General features: G+C 37.6%; 1 protein-coding gene across 10 annotated transcripts in view; it reads right to left on the bottom strand.

Moving 5' to 3' along the window:
* The window catches only part of LOC123681037 (serine/threonine-protein kinase tousled-like 2), a 113,498-nt gene extending 91,710 nt beyond the window's left edge, over positions 1 to 21,788 (bottom strand). For 3 of the 10 annotated variants that reach the window (XM_045619207.1, XM_045619217.1, XM_045619220.1), the window contains exon 1: positions 20,432 to 20,499. Coding sequence is in view for 5 of the 10 variants with exons in the window: in XM_045619209.1 (XP_045475165.1) it covers positions 20,432 to 20,462 (31 nt within the window). In the remaining 5 variants the exon portion in view is untranslated. Of the gene's footprint in view, positions 1 to 4,350; positions 4,660 to 20,431; positions 20,500 to 21,339 lie in introns of those variants that run through there. The other 7 variants (XM_045619208.1, XM_045619210.1, XM_045619218.1 and 4 more) reach the window with 4 other exon arrangements.
* Between the last annotated feature and the right edge of the window lie 427 nt (positions 21,789 to 22,215).

The raw sequence follows: 22,215 nt of genomic DNA, 5'->3' as shown, positions 1-22,215 counted from the left end.
GCTCTCCGCTAAAGATTCCCGGTGATACTTTCTGTGAAACCTAGCGATGTTGCCATGTCTAATTAAAATATTCAAATATGTGTAACTCCTAACTTATGAAAAAATCAAAGTGTTGCTTTGAGTAACAACATTGTTATCTTATTTATTGGATTTATTAGTTTGAATGCAATATTCCAGTTCAACATGGAAAAACCATTAGCTACGTTCTCACTCATATCACCGAAATTAAACAGAAAATAGCCATGAATCAAACATACATCATTAAAACCAAAAAATCCATTTATTTAAATCTGTGGCAAATCCGTTCATTCTGCATTCAACAAATATTTTGCATGACAGTCAAGAATGTCTCCGTCTTTACCGAATGTTATAGCCCTTTTTTGTACCTGAATATAAATATCCACTACTCAATATCATTCAGGTTGTAGAACCCTCAAGGCCGGTTTTTTCAAATGTGATTGAATAAATTTACTCCTACAGCGCAGGTTTTATCCACATAAAGAATCTGCGAGGTGTTATCCACATTGTTAACATTCTATGTTATTAATAGTAAGACGACTATAAAGAGTATAAATCTCAAGTTGATTCAACATTTTGCCAGATGAGTCAAAAAGTCCGAAAACGTCAGATTTCCCAGAATTTCTTCAAACGCAACGTTGCCAACTTCATACGAATATCCGAAAAAACCAAGATTTTTTCCATGACATTTGCGACGTTGCCACATCGTTCGAAAAGTCCGAAAACTCCGGATAATCCTGAAAATTTCCGCAAATCGTCGACTGCCAACCTTTGCATCACTCTCCGCCCCTCAGACGTCATGTCCGAGCCCAGAACGTTCTCGCCCCGTTTCAATTACTCATTCCCCTCGTTTTATCTCCTCCTCCCTCGCCCCTGGCGGGCCCAGACCCAACGTAGCCTCTTCTTCTTCTCGCCGATATATATATAATATGCGTTCGGTAGACGGTTCCACGTCCGCACACTCCTTTTCCTTCCGTCTTTCTTGTTGTGTGTGAACCAGAGGAGAGAATTCGCGAAGCTACGTTTTCAGCACGGCCAGTACACAGCGAGGAGTTTGGCGGGAGCCGTTAATGAGGGGAAGGAACAAAAAAAAGGAGAAGAGAAGAAGAAGAAAACCGGAACGGCAGCGTCGCCGACTACGTTAATTCGGGGTATTTCTGATAGCGTGAGAAGCGCCCGGTTGAAAATCGCAAGGGCGCATTGTGGATTCGTGATTTTCGAACGGTTGTGTGGTCGAGGCTTAATGTTGAATCTTACCAACGGAATTTTTATTCGAGTTTGTCTTCGAAGATCGCTCTGATCTCGGTTTTTTTTAACTGTATTTACTGAAGATGACAACATTGTTGTCGAAACGACGTGACCCTTGGAAAAAAAACAGTAGCCAAGAGTCTGGACGTATCTAAACAGGGTAGGTATTAAAGTAGTACATCAAATTCAACCACATATAAATTCCTCTCATCAAATAAAACATTTTTTTTTTTCCTTAATCATTTTTCCAGATTCGGCTCAGGTAAAAAGGAATGGGCATTAAATAATTTCACAGTGGGCTAATGTTTACACCACCGAGATAACACCGAACTTATTTGGACGGACGTTGCCAGATCTACGAATAAGGAGGCACATTTCGCATAATATAGGCAGAGAACGGCTGTGATCTCGTTATAATTCAGCAACAAACCACTATTTCATCGTTTGCCTCAAAATAAAATAATGATAAATACACAAACTCTCCTTGGGGAATAGCTTAGAGTAATAAACATAGATAGAAAGAGCATATGTCATTTTCAGTAAGCAAATTTTGTCACCAGCATGAACTATCAAATTTGACATGAAGCGCGTGGAAATGAAATTCATATATATCAGTGATACGATAATTCACTCAATTCTCCAGTTTCTCCACAAAGAACGCACTTCTTATGTCCCATAGTGAATCAACGTTTCATATTAACTCAAAATATATTAAAATAAATACCTAAATATATCAGAAATTCAGAAAACAAACTTCAAGCGCGCCAAACGACGTGAAACAACCGATGACTTTAGGGGAGCAAAAGTTGCCAAACCTTGGATTTCAGCAGGTAGATACAGAAAATAATAAATATTCTGCTTATTAGAAATTCGATAATTGGGAAAAATATCGGATTCCAAATATTCAAATTTGCATATTTAATCCGGAATCACTCAAATAAATATATTTAATTCAACATAATATACATTCATAACGATATAGTAAAATTGTGGATTTGAAAATATATCACAATGCGACAACATAATCTAATCATGTTGGGGACATGTAAAAATTGCGCATACTTCCTCTATCTAAGTTTATTACTCTATAGTTACTTGCAAACTTGACACTAAAATCCATTTCTATCCGTATGATCAGCTACGAAGGAAAAACAAATTTTTAAATTTTATCTTTTCACTTGAACCGAATCTGGGGTAATTGTAAAAAACGTGTTTTGCTTCATAACATGAATCTATAGTTGTATTCAATGTACAACTGCAAGACTCACCCCGTCTACGTATAGACCCTACACATTCCAAAACCATAAACAACTCAAAGGTAAACATACAAACCCTCATAGCATCGCCAACATAACAAAAACTCCCTACAAAAAATCCCCCAAACCAAAAACAACAAATTTCGCACACCTCAAAACGATATACGCGATATACATTTTCACCAAACCTACACTTGTACGTCCGACAAATTAAGCCCACAAAACGGCCTGAAATAATGATGGGACAGTACGTTAGAGGGGTGTGTGTGCAGAGGTATCCCAGACAGGAAACGCCAACATCTGTTCGCCAGTCTGCGATACACACACGTATTGGCCGCGCACCTTGTGCTGTTCAAAACTACCTAAATCAATTTGGAGAGACCTCGAAGATTGGGAGAACGAAGAACAATTTCGGGCAACGTCTGGGGTAGGAGGATGGATATACAGGGAATATTGATCGATTTCGAGTAGTTACGGTGTTGGGGGCCATCATTAAGCTGGTTTCACAAAGAGAGGGCGAGAATTAAGAAGGGAATCTACGTCGAAAATCAATCCACGTATTGGGGACGTGGTTGACAACTGATGTGGAAGGTTTTACAATGAAAGGTTTCATTTTGAATAGCCCGCTATTTGGGAAGCCGTCAGCTTGTGACATCTGACAAGTAAAAATTATACCATTACTAAAAATGGAAGGATCTAGGCTTCAACAACGTATTGTAATTGTTAAAATTCAGCAACAAAATGTTGACAATCCGGCAGCCGCAGTTCGCAAAATTAAAGAACTTTTGGGTTGTCGTGAAGCACCTTTTCGGCCGGCAATAGTAAAATGTTGTTGGGACAAGTTAGTGGTGTGAAGAATCGAAATCGTGTGAGTCGTTCAAGAACAACTGAGAATATAGCTGTTGTAGCCTGTAGTGTTGTCCAAAAACCCAAGTTTGTCGATTGTCGTCGATCTTGGTATTTAGGCATACACCATCCTTTTTACAATGATATATCCATTGATTTCTCTTAAAATATACGAGTTAGTTTCAATATCAAATGATCCCTTTCATTTGAAAACCCTTTATTGAAATATACGTGTTTTAAGTGAATGTTTTAAAATATAGTTGGACAGGCAGTAAGTTATATTTTGCATTTTGTGATTGTCTACACTGACTTCCGATCCTATCAAATTTCAACTCATGTCAATTGTCAATATTTAAAAATTTAATTATAGTGAATTAATTTGCAACATTATTCACAATTTCCCTCAATTGTGGTGGTGTTAAATCGATTTCGTCAGAAATAATTCACGAATTTAATGCATAATTATAAATTATTTTAAAATTCCAAACATATGATTCAAATTCAAATTCCGTAATCTGTCAATTTTCGCAACAGTCACACAAACTGCCAAGTTACAATATAAAAGTCACTAGGATGTGTAATCTGAATTTTTCATTGAATTTCGACAATATTTCACAAAACTTTACAGAAATAGAGAAAATATCGTCTAATACTCGTTGCAGAAGACAATTCCAACACTCATGCGTTCAAAAACTCCCTTCTTCGTCGCTCGTTTTAATATTTCGCATTCGTCTTGGAATATGAGCCCATTCTGAAACTTGTTTTAGAATAAACTATTACAATTATTATTTTTTCTGCCGATCAATTCTAATAAAAATCCATCAGAAATAATGAACATTTAATATACTAAAAAAGTAGCAATACGTCAAACATCGTTGCACTGTTCCACGCAAAAACTGAACGATTCTCCTTCCAAATCGATCTACCTATAAAACCGAAAAAATCCTAACCAAAACCCCAATAAAAAAACAACCAATCTTACCAATAGCCCGTTCGAGCACAGCCATCTCATATCACACAAGTATATCGCGGCTAATCCAAAACAGAAATCGGCAACAACAACAACAGGGATCACCACAACAACAACTACAAACTACAATACAACAACCAACAACACCACCATCACAACAACGTCGTCGTCTTCGACGGATCAGCGCGGCAAATCCAGCGATTACTATCCGACCAGCTCTGCTCGCTTTCACGGAGCGGCAACGCGAGCAAGAGCGCGAAAAATGCGTACGATGAATCGAGACAGTACAATGCCGGGCGGTAACCGTCGGCCGACTGGCCCGACGTCCGCTCGGCGAGCCGCTAATAAGCGCCCGCCATGTTAGGGTACCCCTAAAGGCGACACACACGCGACGACTTATCGACCGGCCGGTGAACATTTTGTTCGAACAGGTACAGAATCCAGGCGGGTTTTTTGAGCAGTGTTGAATCCAGAGGGGTGCCTGAAGGGGTTTACTCCCCGAAGAATTAGTATATTCTAAAACAAGTTGCAGAATGGACTCCTATTCCAATTGCCTTCTGAAACGAGTATTAGATGATTTTTTTCATTTTTCTCCCCGAAGAATTAGTATATTCTAAAACAAGTTGCAGAATGGACTCCTATTCCAATTGCCTTCTGAAACGAGTATTAGACGATTTTTTTCTCTATTTCAGTCAAGTTTTGTGAAATATTGTCGAAATTCAATGAAATATTCAGATTATACATCCTAGTGACTTTTGTATTGTATCTTGGCAGTTGGTGTGACTGTTAGGAAAATTGACAGATTTCGTAATTTGAATTTGAATCGTACGTTTCGAATTTCGAAATAATTTGTAATTACGCATTCAATTCGTGAATTATGTCTGACGATATCGATTTATAACACCACAAGAATTAAGAGAAATTGCGAATAATGTTGCAAATTTCACTATATCCAAAATATATTATATTGACAATTGAAGTGTGTTGAATTTTGATAAGATTGGAAATCTTTGTTGACAACCACATAAAGAAAAATATAACTGAAAATAATGCTGTATTGAGTAACTCAATACAGCATTATTTTCAGTTATATTTTTCAATGCTGAAATGAACTCAATTTGAGTTCATTTCAGCATTGTTTTTAGTAGTGTAAAGAACTCATTACGATACTTAAATAGAGAAAAACTATTACTTGCTCATCTCGTGCAGAAGGAAAATAAATATTAAAGATGTGAAAAACGCTATTTTTTAATAGTGTATTCACTTGAACCAACTTTCACATAAAAGCTCAAAAATCGAAATTTTTGACTACCCCCCCTAGATGTTGAAATTCTCTCCAGGTGAAAATTTTCTGGATTCAACAATGTTTTCGAATGAAAAATGAGGTTTTCATATAGGGAACATTTGAAATGAAACAAGTCTAAAAAAAAATCAAAGTTGAAATATTGTTTCAGACAAAAACGTTCTAGCACATTCAACAATTTTGTTTCGGTTTCGTTCTTAATCTGCTCATGATTATAAATTATCTATTTCATTATTGTTATTCATCATGTTGCGACTCAAAATTAAAATTATTAAAAACAAGCGTACCCAGCTGACGTCGCGGCAGAAATTCGGCTTTTGTTTTATTGGCACAATTGATTTCAATGACCTTCTGTGATTACATCTGCATTTTTGACTAAATCCACGTAATGTTTGTTATCGGTTTGCATAAAAATTTTGAATATCGAAATAGCAATATTTAATAACAAAATTACAATTTCCACCTTTGTTCGAAAGCAGAACAACCTTAGTGGAGCCAACTGTAATCCCACCCAGTTCTATGATCGACAGGTGACATAATATCTGTCAAACTGACGTTAACCTATACCTACTACAACTTGACATCGATTATCGTCTCATAACCTTCAAAAATTACATATCCTAACGTTTAGTGTCACATAAGGATCGGACATGTTAGTGATTAATTCTCTAACAAGAGAGTGTTCTGAATAAAAGCTTTCTTTTCATTACTTTTGTCCTCCTTCATACAACAAAAAACTGAAGAGGACATCTGAACAGTTATGTCAAAACGACATCTCCAAAAGAAAACTCCTAAAATCAGCCGAAGGATTAGAGAGAAAATGGACCACAAACTTCGTTGAGATTTTGTTCGTTCCGGTGTATAAATGTAATAGGTTAGGTAAGGTTACACCAAACCACCCTGACATACGTCAAACAATGACAGTTCCACAGAAAAACGTCGAGCCAATCTATGCCCAAACCAGGCCCTCCACAATGGAGTAACCAAAATTGAACCTAACCTAAACGTATGAACTATCTCACGGCCGGAAGTTGTCGACAGTTTCGACCTCCAAAACGTCGCGGTGTTCAACCCCCAGAACTCAGCAGTCAGTTTGCAAACGCGAAAATCAATAACGTGCTACACACGCACACAAATTCAGTGGGACACATAGACGTTTGCGATGTTCTCTAGCTTCTCGGCTCCTTCCGGCGGGGTGCAACTTCCCCTCTGCCCCTCCCTAACGTACCCCCTTCGCGCTGAAGGATCCGATTCAGCGCCCCGGCACCTCCAATCTCACTCAGAGGGTGCAGCGAGCTATTCGCAAGTGATGAACGGGTGAGAAGCGGACATATTGTGTTCGATCCGGAAGCAAATTGGCTTTTAACTGAACGTTTTCGAGCTGTTGTCGAACGGTTGCTCAGGGTGTTGGCGCGATATATGTCAATCATTCAATCATTATTATGCCAGCTGTAGTTTCAATTCCTAAAAACTCCCATAAGTCGAAAACATAAAAAAAAATAATTTCCTCGAAATTCTTCTCGATCCAGAGCAGACGCTGGGCGTCGCGATGGAAGCGCGGCGCCCCCCGCGTCTTTCTCGCTGGGGCGCTATCCGACCTGCCACTTGCATTGTCGACGTCGAAATGAACCATTCTGGGGTTGGTGCGATCCCTGTGACGCCTTCGCGAGTTACGCTCCATCGGGGGCCTCATCTACGACTCGTTTACGACCATTGTCGCATCCCCGTCAACTAGCTGGAATCGTTTACGACTGCTTAATTTGATTCTGCCCCTCGAAATTAAATTCCGACCTAAAAAACGGGGAAGAATCGAATGATACGAATAATGAAAGAAAAAAAAAGAAATTGGGTACATATAAAACAAAATTGGGTACTGAAAAGTCATAATCGGGTACGCCAAAAACTTAATAGAATACGCAAACGTCATGATCGGGTGTGTAGAAGATCATAATTGGGTACGCAAGTCAAAATGGGGTACTAACATCAATAGGGTACGATGAGACAAAATTGGGTACTAAACGCAAAAAATGGATACCTTCTCAAAAATCATAATTTTATATGTTCGAAATCAAAATTGGGAACGTCAGCCATAATGGGGTAATCATAATAATCGGGTACATAAAAGACAAAATTGGGTTTTTGAATACCCGTAATGAGGTACACCTACAGAAATCAAAATTGGGTACTAATAGCAATAATTGGGTACCTCTAAAGAGAATGAGGTAAATTTAAGACAAAATTGAGTTATGAGTAGAGAATTCACAATCGGTTCCCAAAAAATCATAATTGGGCACACAATTCATAATGGAATACTAATATCAAAAGAATACAAGAGACAAAATTGGGTACTCACTACTCCTAACAGGGTTCTTGATACTCGTGATCATGTATGCAATTCATAAGTGCAATCGGGTACATAAACAACAAAATTGGGTTTTAAAAATTGCTCAATTGTGATCACAATTGGACAGACAAAAAATCATAATTGCCTTTGCGACTCATAATGAGGTACTAAGGAAAATCGGGCGCATAAAAGACAAAATGGGGTATTGAATAGGCATAATGGGGTATTCAAAATATCATAACCGAGTACGCAAGTCATAATGCGGTACAGATAGTCAAAATCAAGTCGCTAGATTCATAATAGGGTACGCATGAGTCATAATCTGGTACCCAAGTTATAATGGGGTACTAATAACCATAATCGAGACTTTGTATGCGATATGGGGTGCGTTATAGCTCAAATAGAATTACAGTAATTACCAGGTACATAAATCTAGTATTATTTATTGAAATTGCCTTAAGTTCCTATCGATTTCAGGTGCCTATTACCGAAATTTTTCAGGCTGCCACCTTAACAACAATCAATGGATTGGTTTAAGAGTACGAAAGCAGCATTTCAAATTGAAGTGCAGGACGACCCCCGTATATGCCAACGTGATGAAGGAGAGAGGGGCGGAGGGACGAAAAGAAAAGAGGAACGAGGCTGTTGAGCTCGTGGATCAATGCAAGGTTGGCCGTGCACGGGTGCCAAATACAATTTAGTTAATCTACCGCCATCTGTCTGCATTCACAATCACTACGCCATCTAACCACGGGGGACCGCAGGAAGAGATGATTTTACCAAAAATCGCAGATATCGCGGTACAGAAAATAAGGCGAATCGAAAGACGTTACGTTTTCTATGGTCTTTGTATTAGATAACGACGTCCGATGCGGAGAGAGAAATAAAGGCGAGAAAGGGACAGATTCCGTCGATCCGCAAACGCATTCCTGAATTGCATTAAACGAAACCAGTATTCCGCAAAAAATGTTCTCCCTGTAAACGGCTACGAAACAGGACAGAAATCAAGAGCCTCGTATCGAGCGAGGAATATTTATCAAAGCTCCATAAGACTCTATGGCCATACACGGTACAAAAAATCAACACTCTGTGACAGAAATCACAGAGATCAGTCAACTTCTTTCTATGACGAAAATCACAGAGATCAGTCAACTTCTTTCTATGACGGAAATCACAGAGATCCGTCAACTTCCTTCTATGACGAAAAGTCAGAGGATCCATCTAACAAATATCTAATAGTACTCACAAATGCATCCAGAACCGAAACAATCGATTCAAAAATAAACAATCAAAACCCACTCGCATACAGAAACTTCCGCACAACTATGTATCTACGAACGATTCAGCACACTATTGGATTCTTGAAAGAAAACGCAGAAAGAAATAATCGATACGGTTTCATAAACTCTTGAGTGTATATGAAAGGTACATAATGTTCAAGCTCTTAGTAACAACGACACCGGCGTTCATAAATAACGTGAATAAAAGCGCGATCGATATAATTACTGAAAACTTTCTGGTAACGACTCGAAAACAAACGTCAATTTGTCGAGGTACGAAGTGAATACCTTTCGTGTCGTCGAAGGTACATTTTATATCAACCGACTTCATTCGTACGTTTAGGTCGGATTCTATGAATAATTGACAAGACGGTTTTTGACGGAGATTAAATTGAATTAATTCTTTGAGGTTTCTATGATCGTCCGATACAATTTCTGAAGGTCATTGGATCGATCCTGAATTTATTCGAAGATACCCAAATCATCGGATACAATTCTTGGTATAGTCCTGTAAATATCAGTGAGACCTTCAATATCAATACAATATTTTTGGGGTCAACGTCTTCGAATTCGAATCTTGAGAAGACATCTGCAATGAACGTTTGGCAACCGAAGGTTATTTGTTCTATGATCACACAGATGTCAGTGATCATTCTACGATCAAATTCCGAATTTATTCGCGTTGAACCGAGTCATCGTAGTCGATTAATAGTAGCAAGTCGTACATATAATCGCGAACCTCCACGTCAATACGATATTTTCGGGTCAACGTCTCCGAATCCGACCGATTCCCATCGATGACATAAACACAGAACAGAGGCTAATTTACGAAAAAAACCGCAGCGACACCTATATCGCGATACTCAAAACCACAGAGCCTGTCGGTCGGGAGTTTTCTTCTGTACACAGACAATGTTTCGTGAAAACTTACATAAGTGCATCGTCGTCGGTGAGAGTTCAAAGACTCCTCTCCTCCTCAGACTTGGAAATGGATTCTTTCGACGGCGAGAACCCGGTCGACCACACCCTGACTCGGTCTATTCGTGACATTTGTTATATATCCAGATTACGAGAGAGAGAAGTTCGAGCAAATCCCCCCGCACCTCGCCCGCCGTCGAGGTCCAGGTTATCCCCACCTCACCGAGCACCACGGTGCCGGACTAGATGAAATATACATAATACGACGCAGAAACGAGGAATAAAATCAATAGTTAATTTTGTGGAAAGTAACCCGACGTGCGGAATATCAGCTGGGAGCTGAAGTCGGCCGCGGAGCATCTGGATTGACGAACACTTTTCGAGCGAGGCTCGCCACGACGACAAAACCTCGAAAATAACCGATAACAGTCGAATAACATGCCCGCAATTATCTCTAGGCGATACAGAGTGATCCTTCTTGAACACGGTACAAAAATAGAGTCTCATCGTGACTATAAAAACTTATACCGTGTTCACTGTCTTCTATGTTCCACCTCGATCAAATTCTTGGATCTACCATAGAGTCCATAAAAGTTCTGTCAAACTCACAATGAGTATGACAAACTATTCACGCCCCAAATTAACCAACCTAAATTTATTCTTCTAAATGAAGATAATCTTTCTCTGCCTCTTTATTTCCAATTACTATAACTCAATTTATTTTTATGAAATACTAATCACTATCATTGTGAATAATCGTTGTGCAGAAACCATGAATAGTTTCGCATATTCCTGATGGTTTCTTTCTACGAACTGACCCTACGATTCTATGGCCAGTAAAAACCTGTTCTGTTGACCATACGGTAGTCGAAGGAAACAGTCGACATGACCTTGATTTTGTCTCGACTCGCATTCATTGCATCTACACTAATGCAACAAAGGATCAACAGGAAATTAAATTCTTCCGAATGAATTTGTTGTAAGTCCTTTTATCTACAGATCTTTTCATTGCAAAGAAATGTTTCATTGCAATTTTGCAAGAACCTTTTGTATTAATTTTCATAATTTATTCAATCTATCCAATAGTTCACATCTCAATCAAGGTCAAATACTGTTGCTATGGAATCTGAAAAATAGAAATGAACTCTATTTTAGCAATCCGGCTGAAAGAACCAAAATGTTCAATATTTACTTCGATACGACTATGCTGAGTTTTCGTTTAGTACCCTGAACAAATCACTTATCCTTATAATAAGCGCCCAAATACATAATTTATCTAATTACGTTTTGTTCATCAATATCGTTTATAACTCTTTCACTTCAAAGACCAACAAGTCCAAAAAAGCAAAAGTAAGAAAACCTCAAATTTCTATGAACCGTCATCCAACCGAAATCAAACTCTATGAACGAAAAAACCAACAATCAAACACCGTGAATACTCAATCCTCAATAAATAATCATCATCATATCAATTACCCATCCCATACGATCGAACAATGCGAAAGAAAACTCTACCAGTCGTAAACACAAATCATTTAATATCGCCTCTAAAGAGAGTGGCCAGCGCGCGATCCATAGAGTACGATAAACAGCAATCCTTTGGGTTAACGACGGTCGAGCGACATAGGCCGTGGTGTATCAAATCGCCCGGCCATTCAGAAGCGAGAGCCCGTGGAGCTGGCCGTGTGTATTCGAGAGCTCTCTACACGTCCGTTCGTCGGCCGATGATAACCGTGGCTGGCAGGCACGCGGCACCACTTTTCAAGTGCACACAGAGCCCGTGGTATTTAAAGGTGTAACGTGTAACCGTGACCGGGCGACGTTGCCGGGTCTACGCGCAAAAAAGTCCGGATGGGGGAGATGATGAATTTTGGACGTGAAAAATTTGTTTTGTTCCGATGAAACTTTTGGGTTCAGTAGACGCGTTTCATTTTGAGTTATATACCTATTTGGAACCGCATACGGTTCTCAAACTTGAAATTAACATAAATGCATTTGTATATGTGTCATTATTCTCAATTTACTGATTTATAATGAAAGTTAATGCTTCATACAATGAAAAGCAGCGTTGTCAACCCTACACTATATGTTGGGGAATAAAAAATTGTAAATTATCCAAAAATGACACTTGCGAGTGTTAGAGAATAGTATTTTGTACTTTTTCTACTATTTTGAAGAACTTCAACGAAATGAAAATTAAAACGCTTGATTTTGTTTATTTTGAAATGACATTTCTTGACAGTGTGTTTTCTGCGTTTCCAAAGTGAAAACTTTGTCCCGATTCTATTGGTCTATCACTGTGCAGAATCATTCTGCACAGTATCAACTACGGAACATGATTCCACACGATTTTTAACCATTCAGTGTAATTCTACATGGTTTTTGCGGATAACTTGCAAAATCTTTTGTTTTGAATGTCATTATTAAATGATAATGTGAAGACGATAAGTCATAACAGTCGTAGTAAAAGGATTTTTAACTATCTCTGATTATCTGAATTTCCAATACCATCTAAAAATGAAAACCCTAGGGTTCGAAAGAAGTTTTCAACGTTTTATTTCAAAAATACGCAAGTTAAATTTCTATGTTTGCTTTTCTCACGCCTACATAGTTTATTTTGCGTTTATCATCTCCTTTTTTGCGTTCACATCCTTTAGAATTCTAATCTTTCCATATTCTAAGCTTTTTGAAATCAAACTCAATTCTATTTAGTTATTTAACAAAACGCATATTCTACCTTAACATTCATTTGAGTAAAATAAAAATCAACAGAGATATTTCAATAATTGCGAAAAGACTACGCCAATATTCATTCTACATTTTAATAATCATCAACTTCAAAAACTCAACGGACGTAAAAATTTCAAAACCCTATATTAACCCAAACAAATCCTCAAATCAAAAAAAACCGCCCACGAAACGGCAACCCCGACAAAAGCCCTCATCCTCCAACATTCCACAAAAAAAAATCCCTCCATCCACAGACAAATCCCACAACCCGGCAACGCCGCCCGGCGAACAGCTGTTCCGTCTCCGAATCTCGAGGCCGGCGAGACCGGGACGGAGCGACAACAAAGAGAGAGACAGAGTGGGAGGGAGACGGCCGAATCGCGCACACAGAGAGGAGCAGCAGCACGCCAGATTCCCGAACAGCCGGTGCTCCTCTTGTGTGTGTGTATGTGTGCGCGCCGTGTTTTTGTAGCACCGTGGCAAGTTGTGAGAGAGTGAGTGAAGTGGAGTGCATCGATCGGCCGGAGAGCGTTTTCCCGGTCGGCGGTGCCCCGACCCGACAAAAGAACGGACACTTGTTGCGCCCTCGAATCACTCTCCGACACACACAGAAATGGTAATCCGGGCGGCAGGGCCGCATCGAGGTGGATTTCGGGACGGTATAGACTGTCTGTATGGACCTATAAGATGACGAGTGGGGAAAAGAAGCGATTTTCCGCTGGATTGTGTGTCGTGTATCTTTGATGTGTATAATATACGAAAAATAACGCACTCAGATTCTTTTTCGTTGTTTTTTGTTTATGATTTTGTAATGTTGAAGGTTTTCTAGCATGGATTTTTCGACAGAATTGGAAAATTTTAGAATTTTTAGCCGTGGTCTAGTCTTCATAGATTGCTTGGTTTTTTATCGCAAAATCGTAATTGAATATTATGGATTGGATCTCGTTGTCAGTCTTCATGTTGAAGTGCTCAAATTGAAAAGGAAATATGGTCCAAAATAGCATCCTTCAAAATCTCCAGAATTTCGTCCGGTGAAGCAGCGAAATCAGATGATTTCAAGCTATATTTTTTACTGAGATACGTTGCATTGCACCAATAATGAACCAAGAACTTCAAAACCATGGTGAAGCATTTCGATTTCTTCTTCTAAAGTCCTCTGAGTTCACTTAGGTCTTAGATCAATTGTTGTAAAACTGAATTTCATTCTCAATGTTTCAATAATCGAGACGCTTTGGGAAGGCGAAGTATGCCATTATTGAAACACTTTTCGACTTTATCTGTCAAAGAAGATTAATATTAGATGTCGAACAAATTCAAATGATATAACCTGTGTTAGCCCTCAGTTGTCTAACATCTCAAATTGATCGTTTAAGCGTTACGTCTTGTAACTCCAATATCCTAATATTTAAAAGTAGTTCAGCTAGCTGAGAATTGTATTTCAGGGCATTTATTTTCATACAGGCTTTCTTCCAATGGAATCTTCATGTCTAGATAGATCTTTAGGTGACACATGTATGACTTTTTAGTGCGTTAACTCTTCGAAACACTACAGATACTTTGTTGTCTTTGAATTTGAAGAAGTATTGTTTTTCTAAATCAAAGGTTCCTAGTTTCATTCTGTTAAATATTCATCAGCATTGTAGTTCACTATGGTCTTTCGTTAAGAAATTTTTATGGCTTCATTTTGTTAAATACTCATCAGCCTTATAATTATCTATTTTACTTTGTTCATCATTTGTAATTATAGCTCTGACTCTCGTCAGTTTTGTTGGTAACTAATAGTTTAGTGTTCTTGATATCCAGTGTATGCATTTTGCTAAACAGATTTCCTTTTTCCTCATCCTAAGTATTCTTATGAACTGTGTGACATTCTTAAGTATTACAAAAAAAATACAAAATATAATTACAAAAGCATGTATTTATTCATTCAATCAATGATGATAACAATCAGGACAGTTACAACATAAATTCCAAATAAAAAAAGGATATTCTAGGCATAGATTTAGGAATAATCGATTGTAGATAACTTTTCAAATATCGTTATCTTCTGAAACTGATGGCTATCACCAAGTAATATATCGAAATACATATAGATCAAAAGATAAACGATAGGACTAATCCATCACTAAATGTCCCCATTAATTTAATGATCAGTAATAATGCATATCTAACACGTTCCTGGAAACGAAATCTGATTCCACTTTTATTAACGTTTTTTGTATTCCAGAACATCAGACTCAAATTAGGGAGTTGATTGAGCTGCATAAAACTTTTCTCGAAAAAAATAAAATCAACATTCAGTAACAGGATCTGCATCGACTTCTCTATTCTAAAAAACAAGTATATCGAAAATGAAGACTAAAAGACAAAAAAAGAATAACAAATTAAAACAAACACTAGTTAACTTTCATAAATAAGTATTCCGACTTTCATCGAAACAAAAAAGCATTGAGATCATAACCATCCTCCAACTCAAAATGTGCCTGATTCCGGCCCTGTCGCTGAACCATAAAGGAGAGCCGAGCCAACGAGTCGACCGAGTCCGCAATGGCGGAATTCCACAGATATCATCATCTCACTTACCGAGTCACCGCACACAACAAGCGGGCGGAGGACTACGTCACCGTCATGGCCTGCTTTGCGTTCAAATTATCCGGCGCGGAGTGGACCCACAGCGCACCACGCGGCCCAACAATCAACTACGACGATCGGACAGCGCGATTACCGTGCTAAGTGACTGGTTTCGAGCCTTCTTCATTGAACCTAAAGGGGGCTACGGACGGGGCGGTCTACTCGACGCGGAAACGACAGGACGTGAAATGGAGAATTCTCCTCGATTTAGATTAATACTGCAATTTTGAACTCAATTATTAATGGTTTCGTTCGAGATTTTTTCGCGGCTTGTGGGAGAACTTGTACAACTAATTGAAGGCAAAATATAATGTGACAGATGTGGATTTTGCGCTTTTCTTAGATTATTTTGTCAATGCTTTCATATTGTGAGTTCAATTCTTCTCCCTTTTTATTTCTTCCTTCAGTGCCTTTTCTAGTGAAGATTGACAACAACCATGGCAAATACTTTCGTATTTTGGACGATATAAATCAACGTTTGGATATTCATCCCTGTTCAGTCTCCCATATTCTTCATCCACGAGTATTGACTTCTTCCTAGTCCCTGTTTTCCTCTTAGTTTCCCCTTTGTGATCAACTGGAGTAATTGATCATTTTCACTCCTCAACACGTTTCCAAACTTTTAATACATGTTAATAGCTCTCTTTCTGTACTGTCTAACACCCTCTCATTCTACTCTTTATCTGTTCAAGAAATCTCGAGCATTCTGCAATATCCTCACATTTCAAATGCTTCGATTCGCCTCAGAGTTGCCAACTTGAATGTCCAGGATTCGTTCCCATATAAAAGAACAGAAAACCTATAGTACATTCGATTACGTAGATTCATATCCAAAGATGCATTACTTGCAAGTCTCTTCATTCATTCAAATACTGATCTAACATACTCTATTCTTGATTTTATTTTGTTGTCGGGGCCTATACTGATAATTATCCAGCATCCAAAGTATGTTTGTCAATTTAATTCTGAATCATATTCGCACAAACACTGCTATAATTACCCAAGTTCAGCAGAGACATCAAAAACCCACAAATAAAAACATTAAAAACATAATTTCGTTTTGTCTATTTTATTAGTAAAATAATATACAATACAAAATGTAAAGTTCATTATGAATGAGCCTAACATACCTTTAAAACTGATAAATTCAAGTAAATAATATATTTTATTCGAAGCTATTTACCTGAAAATAATTACATTTACATTCTAAATTAATTTAGTGAATATGCATTTATGAATTTGTAATAGTATTTCATTGTGAAGATTATTTCGATTCATTCTATTCATAGTTTATCAATCTGTTTGAGGTTGAAATGCATACGCCACACGTATTTACTTCATATCAACATCATTGTAAGCCCACCCAATGAATTTCGTTTCCTTTATGTATAATGTCAAATAACCTAAATATCTGACACAAATATTGACATAAAATATGTCAAAATTTGACGTTTATTGCTATGATTGAATTCGAAATTAATTCTCGAGATAGATATTTTATGATTTTTACTTAATTTCAATAGTTTGAAATGTAGAACGAGAATAATGACAACATTTTTAATTTTGTTTAATATTGTTAATAAAATACACCAGAAAGACTCGAAAACGCTGAACCACCGAACAGAGCGATCATCTAGCCATAGAATACGGTTTTACGCAAAATCTGATAGTTCAGGTTAAACCATAGATCATTCCATTCGATACAACCAAAGATCATCCGTATAATCTCTCCGAAAACTATCATCTTCTATGATCCCAAGACGACAACCCCGTACGTCCGGCGCTACCAACGACGAACGCGAGAAAGACCGAGATATCTTCAAGATGTCCGCCGATATAAAGGTCAACTGGAAACGAACAATGGATATAATGACATTAGCGAAAACATCGACCGCTCTATCCGAGGAGGCGCTCTCGTCCACGGTGGCAAAAATTATTTAGAACACAGAGAGCGGAGAAGATACCACCGCCGTCAATCCGTTCGGCGTTGATCGGAACGTTCCGGTCTGTGTGACCGGGAAGAAGTTTTCTTCCTTTCGCCATCCGTGTTGTTGTTGTTGCACCGCACGGATCAAATCGAAAACGACGGTGTGTATACTTGTTGTACGTACCGGCTTTGTCGATTATCGCTCTCCTATGCGATGATATCGAGCCACCAACCACGCCTAGGTAACAACGACGGCCCCATCTCTCTCTCTTTCTCTCGGGGAAATGCGAGAAAATTCGCGTGACGCGTTGCCGAAAAGGTCATACCTCGAAACACGAAAAAGATCTACGGGGTGATAGATCTACTTATAGCTTTATATTCTATGATCCGGTCAAAGATGTGTTGGAACACAGATACAAGCTACGTTAACATAGATCAAAGATAAATGTCGCTCTATGGTCAGACCGATTGGGATTAGAACATAGAAACAATCTATGTTCAAATCTTCGATACTACGATCAACGTTTTTTTAAGCGGAAAAGATCTATGAATAGGTAGATCTTCAGGTTTACTTGTCTTCTATGATGTTGGAAAGCAGAAAACAATCTACGATAACATATATCTAAGGTTTATTCCATTTCTATCCTCCGACCCATTAAGATTAAGACAGAAACAATTGAGGAATACATCTGCAGGTTTCTTTCTCGAAAATTATTGATTTATAGGTTATATTTAACATGTGCTACTATCAAATTTGGTCACGGTCAAAAGATGTATGATGACTTAGATGTAGTATTCCACTTCTGTGTTCCAACCATCAGCGCACTGATGGTTAGAACATAATAGAAGCAATCGTCTGAAACTATTGATTTGTAGGTTTATTTATTATTCAGTTTGTACTGATTCAAGTCGATTGGAACACAGAATAAATGAACTTATCGACCTTTAGATCATATATTATTGATATTGAAACATATTTTGTATGGATCTCAAGAAAATGGTGACAAATTTCAACGTAAAATTCGTTATAGATGGGCTAGACCATCATATGTAATTAAAATCAATGGATTCTCTTGCATAGAATATAACTTCTATGGACACAACAAATTTTTATTGAACTAACAAATCAAAGAAGAAATTTTTCGTCTTTATCATTTCTTGAGTGAAAAATTATCAGTAATATCTGAGATGGCTTGAGAGCACACTCTCGCTTTTTCTGAAAGCTTTCTCAGGGACCCTGGATGATATAAATGAACTAAGTACAAATATTGTTCTGAAGACGGAATGTTTCATTTGTTTTTCGAAAAATCAGTTTTTATCAAGGTATCATCCAACTTTTCTTTCAACAACTAATTTTGAAAAGTAGTTTACCTTAAGTAAACAAAAAGTTGAAATCGACTCCAACTGAAAACAACCTTAAAATACGATTATGACATTCATTAGCATCATCCATTCAAAAGTCTCCATAATTCTCAGTGTTAAATCGTTAAAAATTTATTGCTGAGTCATTAAATATTTTTATTCGAGAGTGAAATCGATAAGACCAAACAATATTATTAATGATAATCTCGAACGATATACTTAAAAGCTCTTAAAAACATATTCACACGCATTCTAATGGATGACAACTGACATTTTTGACAGATAACCATTGATGCCAACACGAAAAAAAGATTAATACACTTTTCATGAATCAAAATCGACGAAAAAAGTCATTTCAAAACAACCGCAAATTTTTGGTGGGCCACAATCCCGAATATTAATTTTTTCATCAATCTTCCAAACCCTCCACGCAAGAATCATTGTTTTTACTCGATCCACTCCGAAAATAATCTCAAAATTTCACCCGGATCAAATTTAAATCCGGCGTTAGGAAGTTGGCAACAATGTAAATCCTCCTGGGTAACATTACGACGGTTGCAACCGCTGCATCCTCGCGCCTAGCTAAGTTGGCTCTGATATGTCGCCCCCCCGCCGTCCCCCGCATCGCCGCCAACCCGCCACCAATATTGATTTTCAGACGTGAGAAAATCGCGATGCGAAATAAAAATTCCGCAAACCCGAGCCACGTATCCCAAAACGTCGGTCACTACTCCGTTCCGTTGGCGCTCGCAAAAATGGAGGTAGGCAATGGATAACTCTAAATTGCAAAAATTCTATGGTTAAAACACGGAAATAATCAATTAACAGGTTGAATTCAAACTCTGTGCTGCCATCAACACAGAAGCAATCGATGAAAACGATCGATGTTCAGTATATACTTCCTTCTATGTCCTTAATAACCTTGGTTGGAACACAGACTGGGCCCAAATAATAGATCTACAAGCAATCCTTCTGTGTTCGTTCCAGAACACAGAAGCGACGGGCGCAAACAATAGCTATTTAAACCTCTGTGTTCCGACCAAAGAAGGCCGCCTCACGAAATATCAATGTGCGACCACAAAATTGAACTTCTAATTTAAACGATACCTAGTCGACACCTATTTTAGTTACACATCAAACAATTTGTCTAAAATTAGATGCAAATAGATGCCTCATTCACACTCGGTCGATATGTCCCGAGATCATCATGAATTCAATTTCAACACGCAACGATTTGCATCTATATCGTTCAAAGAACATAGGAGAATGTCTTGATAGAAGCACACAATGAGAACAAAAAAAAAACGTGATGATATTTGGAACGTACCATATACCAAGACACGAACTCATTTTTACAGCTAGCCAATGGGAGAAGGTCGGAAGATTAAGTGGATTGGTTCGGTTCAAGATGACGACTACTAAACGAAACGTTGAATAGACACGAAAGATGCACCGAAAAGGAATTTCTCTCCGTTGCGAATCGATGAACCGAACGTTCGATGCTATCTGTCAAAAATGATTGTATGAATCATAGAACTGGTTTCGGAAATTTTACTATTAACCTTTCTGGAGTGTAAATGTTGAATGATTAAACTTACCACCTCCTGCAAAACACCTTTTATGTCCCATTCCTCTTCCTAACGTAATTCGCCATTCAAATCTGAAAGAATAAAATTAAAATGCATTATTCGGCAAGCAAAAAGTCCATAAATATTATAAATATGATACACAAGTTCAACTGGTTCGATCATCCCCGAAAAACCTTCAACTGAGCCTATTTAAATCATATAAATAAACTAAAAACCGTTTCTATCATGAAATTATTCTTACTGCTGTCAAAACAAACAACAATAGTTTCAAAATCACTCAACTATTGTATACGAGAACATTCATTCGCTAAGACCACGACTTCAGCTAGAAAAATATTCGATCCATTCTCCATATATTCAGATATTACTAACTGAGACGATGAAAAGAATCCGTTCATGATATCCTTAAGCAACATGTCTATAAATAATCAACTTAATACATGAATAAATATGTCAGACTGTGAATGTAGATTATTACATTAGATGATCACAATAAACAAAGACAACAATTACAATATACGTACATTTCCAATCTAAAATGGAACCACCCATCGAATATAAGGATAGTAGTAAACGTTATCACTTCAAATATCCACACTAAAAAGGAATGGAAAATACCCACCTAGGTACAGATTGAGTTATGTACATATGTAATTGAAATCAATCAACATCTGACATAATAATAGAGGAATTTTAGAGTTTCCTAATTATTTCCCGAAAATAAAAGCTAATCTGACGGATATAAGAGCTTAAAAACATCACGTTACGTTCAATAATGACCTAAGAACCAGTAGTAGTTTTCGGATGAACAGTATTTAAACTCATAATATGGCTACATTCTAATCATTCCATCAAAATTTGCAATACGAAAGATAAAACGCCGATTGACAGCAATGTACGGAAAGAATTTTACTTACCTCAAAATGGATGGGTATAAATCACACGAAACGAATTAAATAAGTTTCCAAGGGTTAAGGGCATATCACTTCAATACCCGAAAAAACATTCCACTTTATGATAAATCTCGTATAATTACAACAGAAAAACCGAGCAGAAAGATGGCGACCGTAGGATGGTTAACGACACCGATAATTTATCTTCTGTTACGGTCATTTTGTTTGTTGATCAACATCTCACAGTTTTTACGACACTTCATATATCCCGGACGTATTTTGTCACCTCCACACCGAATAAAGGGTAATTTCTAGGAATATTTTGAAGAGGGTTTTATTGACGTTACTTCAAAAATCACAGAGTGATCTACTTTGCTTTGTATTTTGCATAGAGAGAGGAGAACGATAAGCGAATACGTACGATTGTTTTGTACGAAAGCAGAAATAGTCGTAGCGTAGACGTTTGTGACATGCCTATCGGCATGCCGGGAAATGGTTGGTGAACGGTGGGAAAATAAACAAGCTATTATACCGGCTTGATGGCGCGACTAACCGCCCTCTATAGTGATTCAATTATGAATTATAAATTTCATTCACTCTAGAAATTAGCAAATTTTCAAATAAAATTACTTTATAGTAATTAATTCGGTACTGAAATATTATGAATTACGTGATTTCAAATCGTAATATTCGTATTTTTTCAAAGTGGTACAGAATTACTCTATAAATTTGGAAATATGAACCTCCTTGATGGAAAAAAATAATTATGAAATATTGCTAATTCACAGAAAAAACAACGAAATTAAGAAGTTGTCCCAAAAAAACCTGAAAACTCTTTGTTTCTACCTGTGTCTAAGAAAACTTTTTCAAATTTTTTAAAATCAAAAGAAATTTTCATTG

The sequence above is a fragment of the Harmonia axyridis genome, chromosome 5, assembly GCF_914767665.1.
Source record: "Harmonia axyridis chromosome 5, icHarAxyr1.1, whole genome shotgun sequence".
NCBI lineage: Eukaryota > Metazoa > Arthropoda > Insecta > Coleoptera > Coccinellidae > Harmonia > Harmonia axyridis.
Note: the sequence above shows the minus strand (reverse complement) of the source record. Positions and strands in the feature narration are given on the sequence as shown.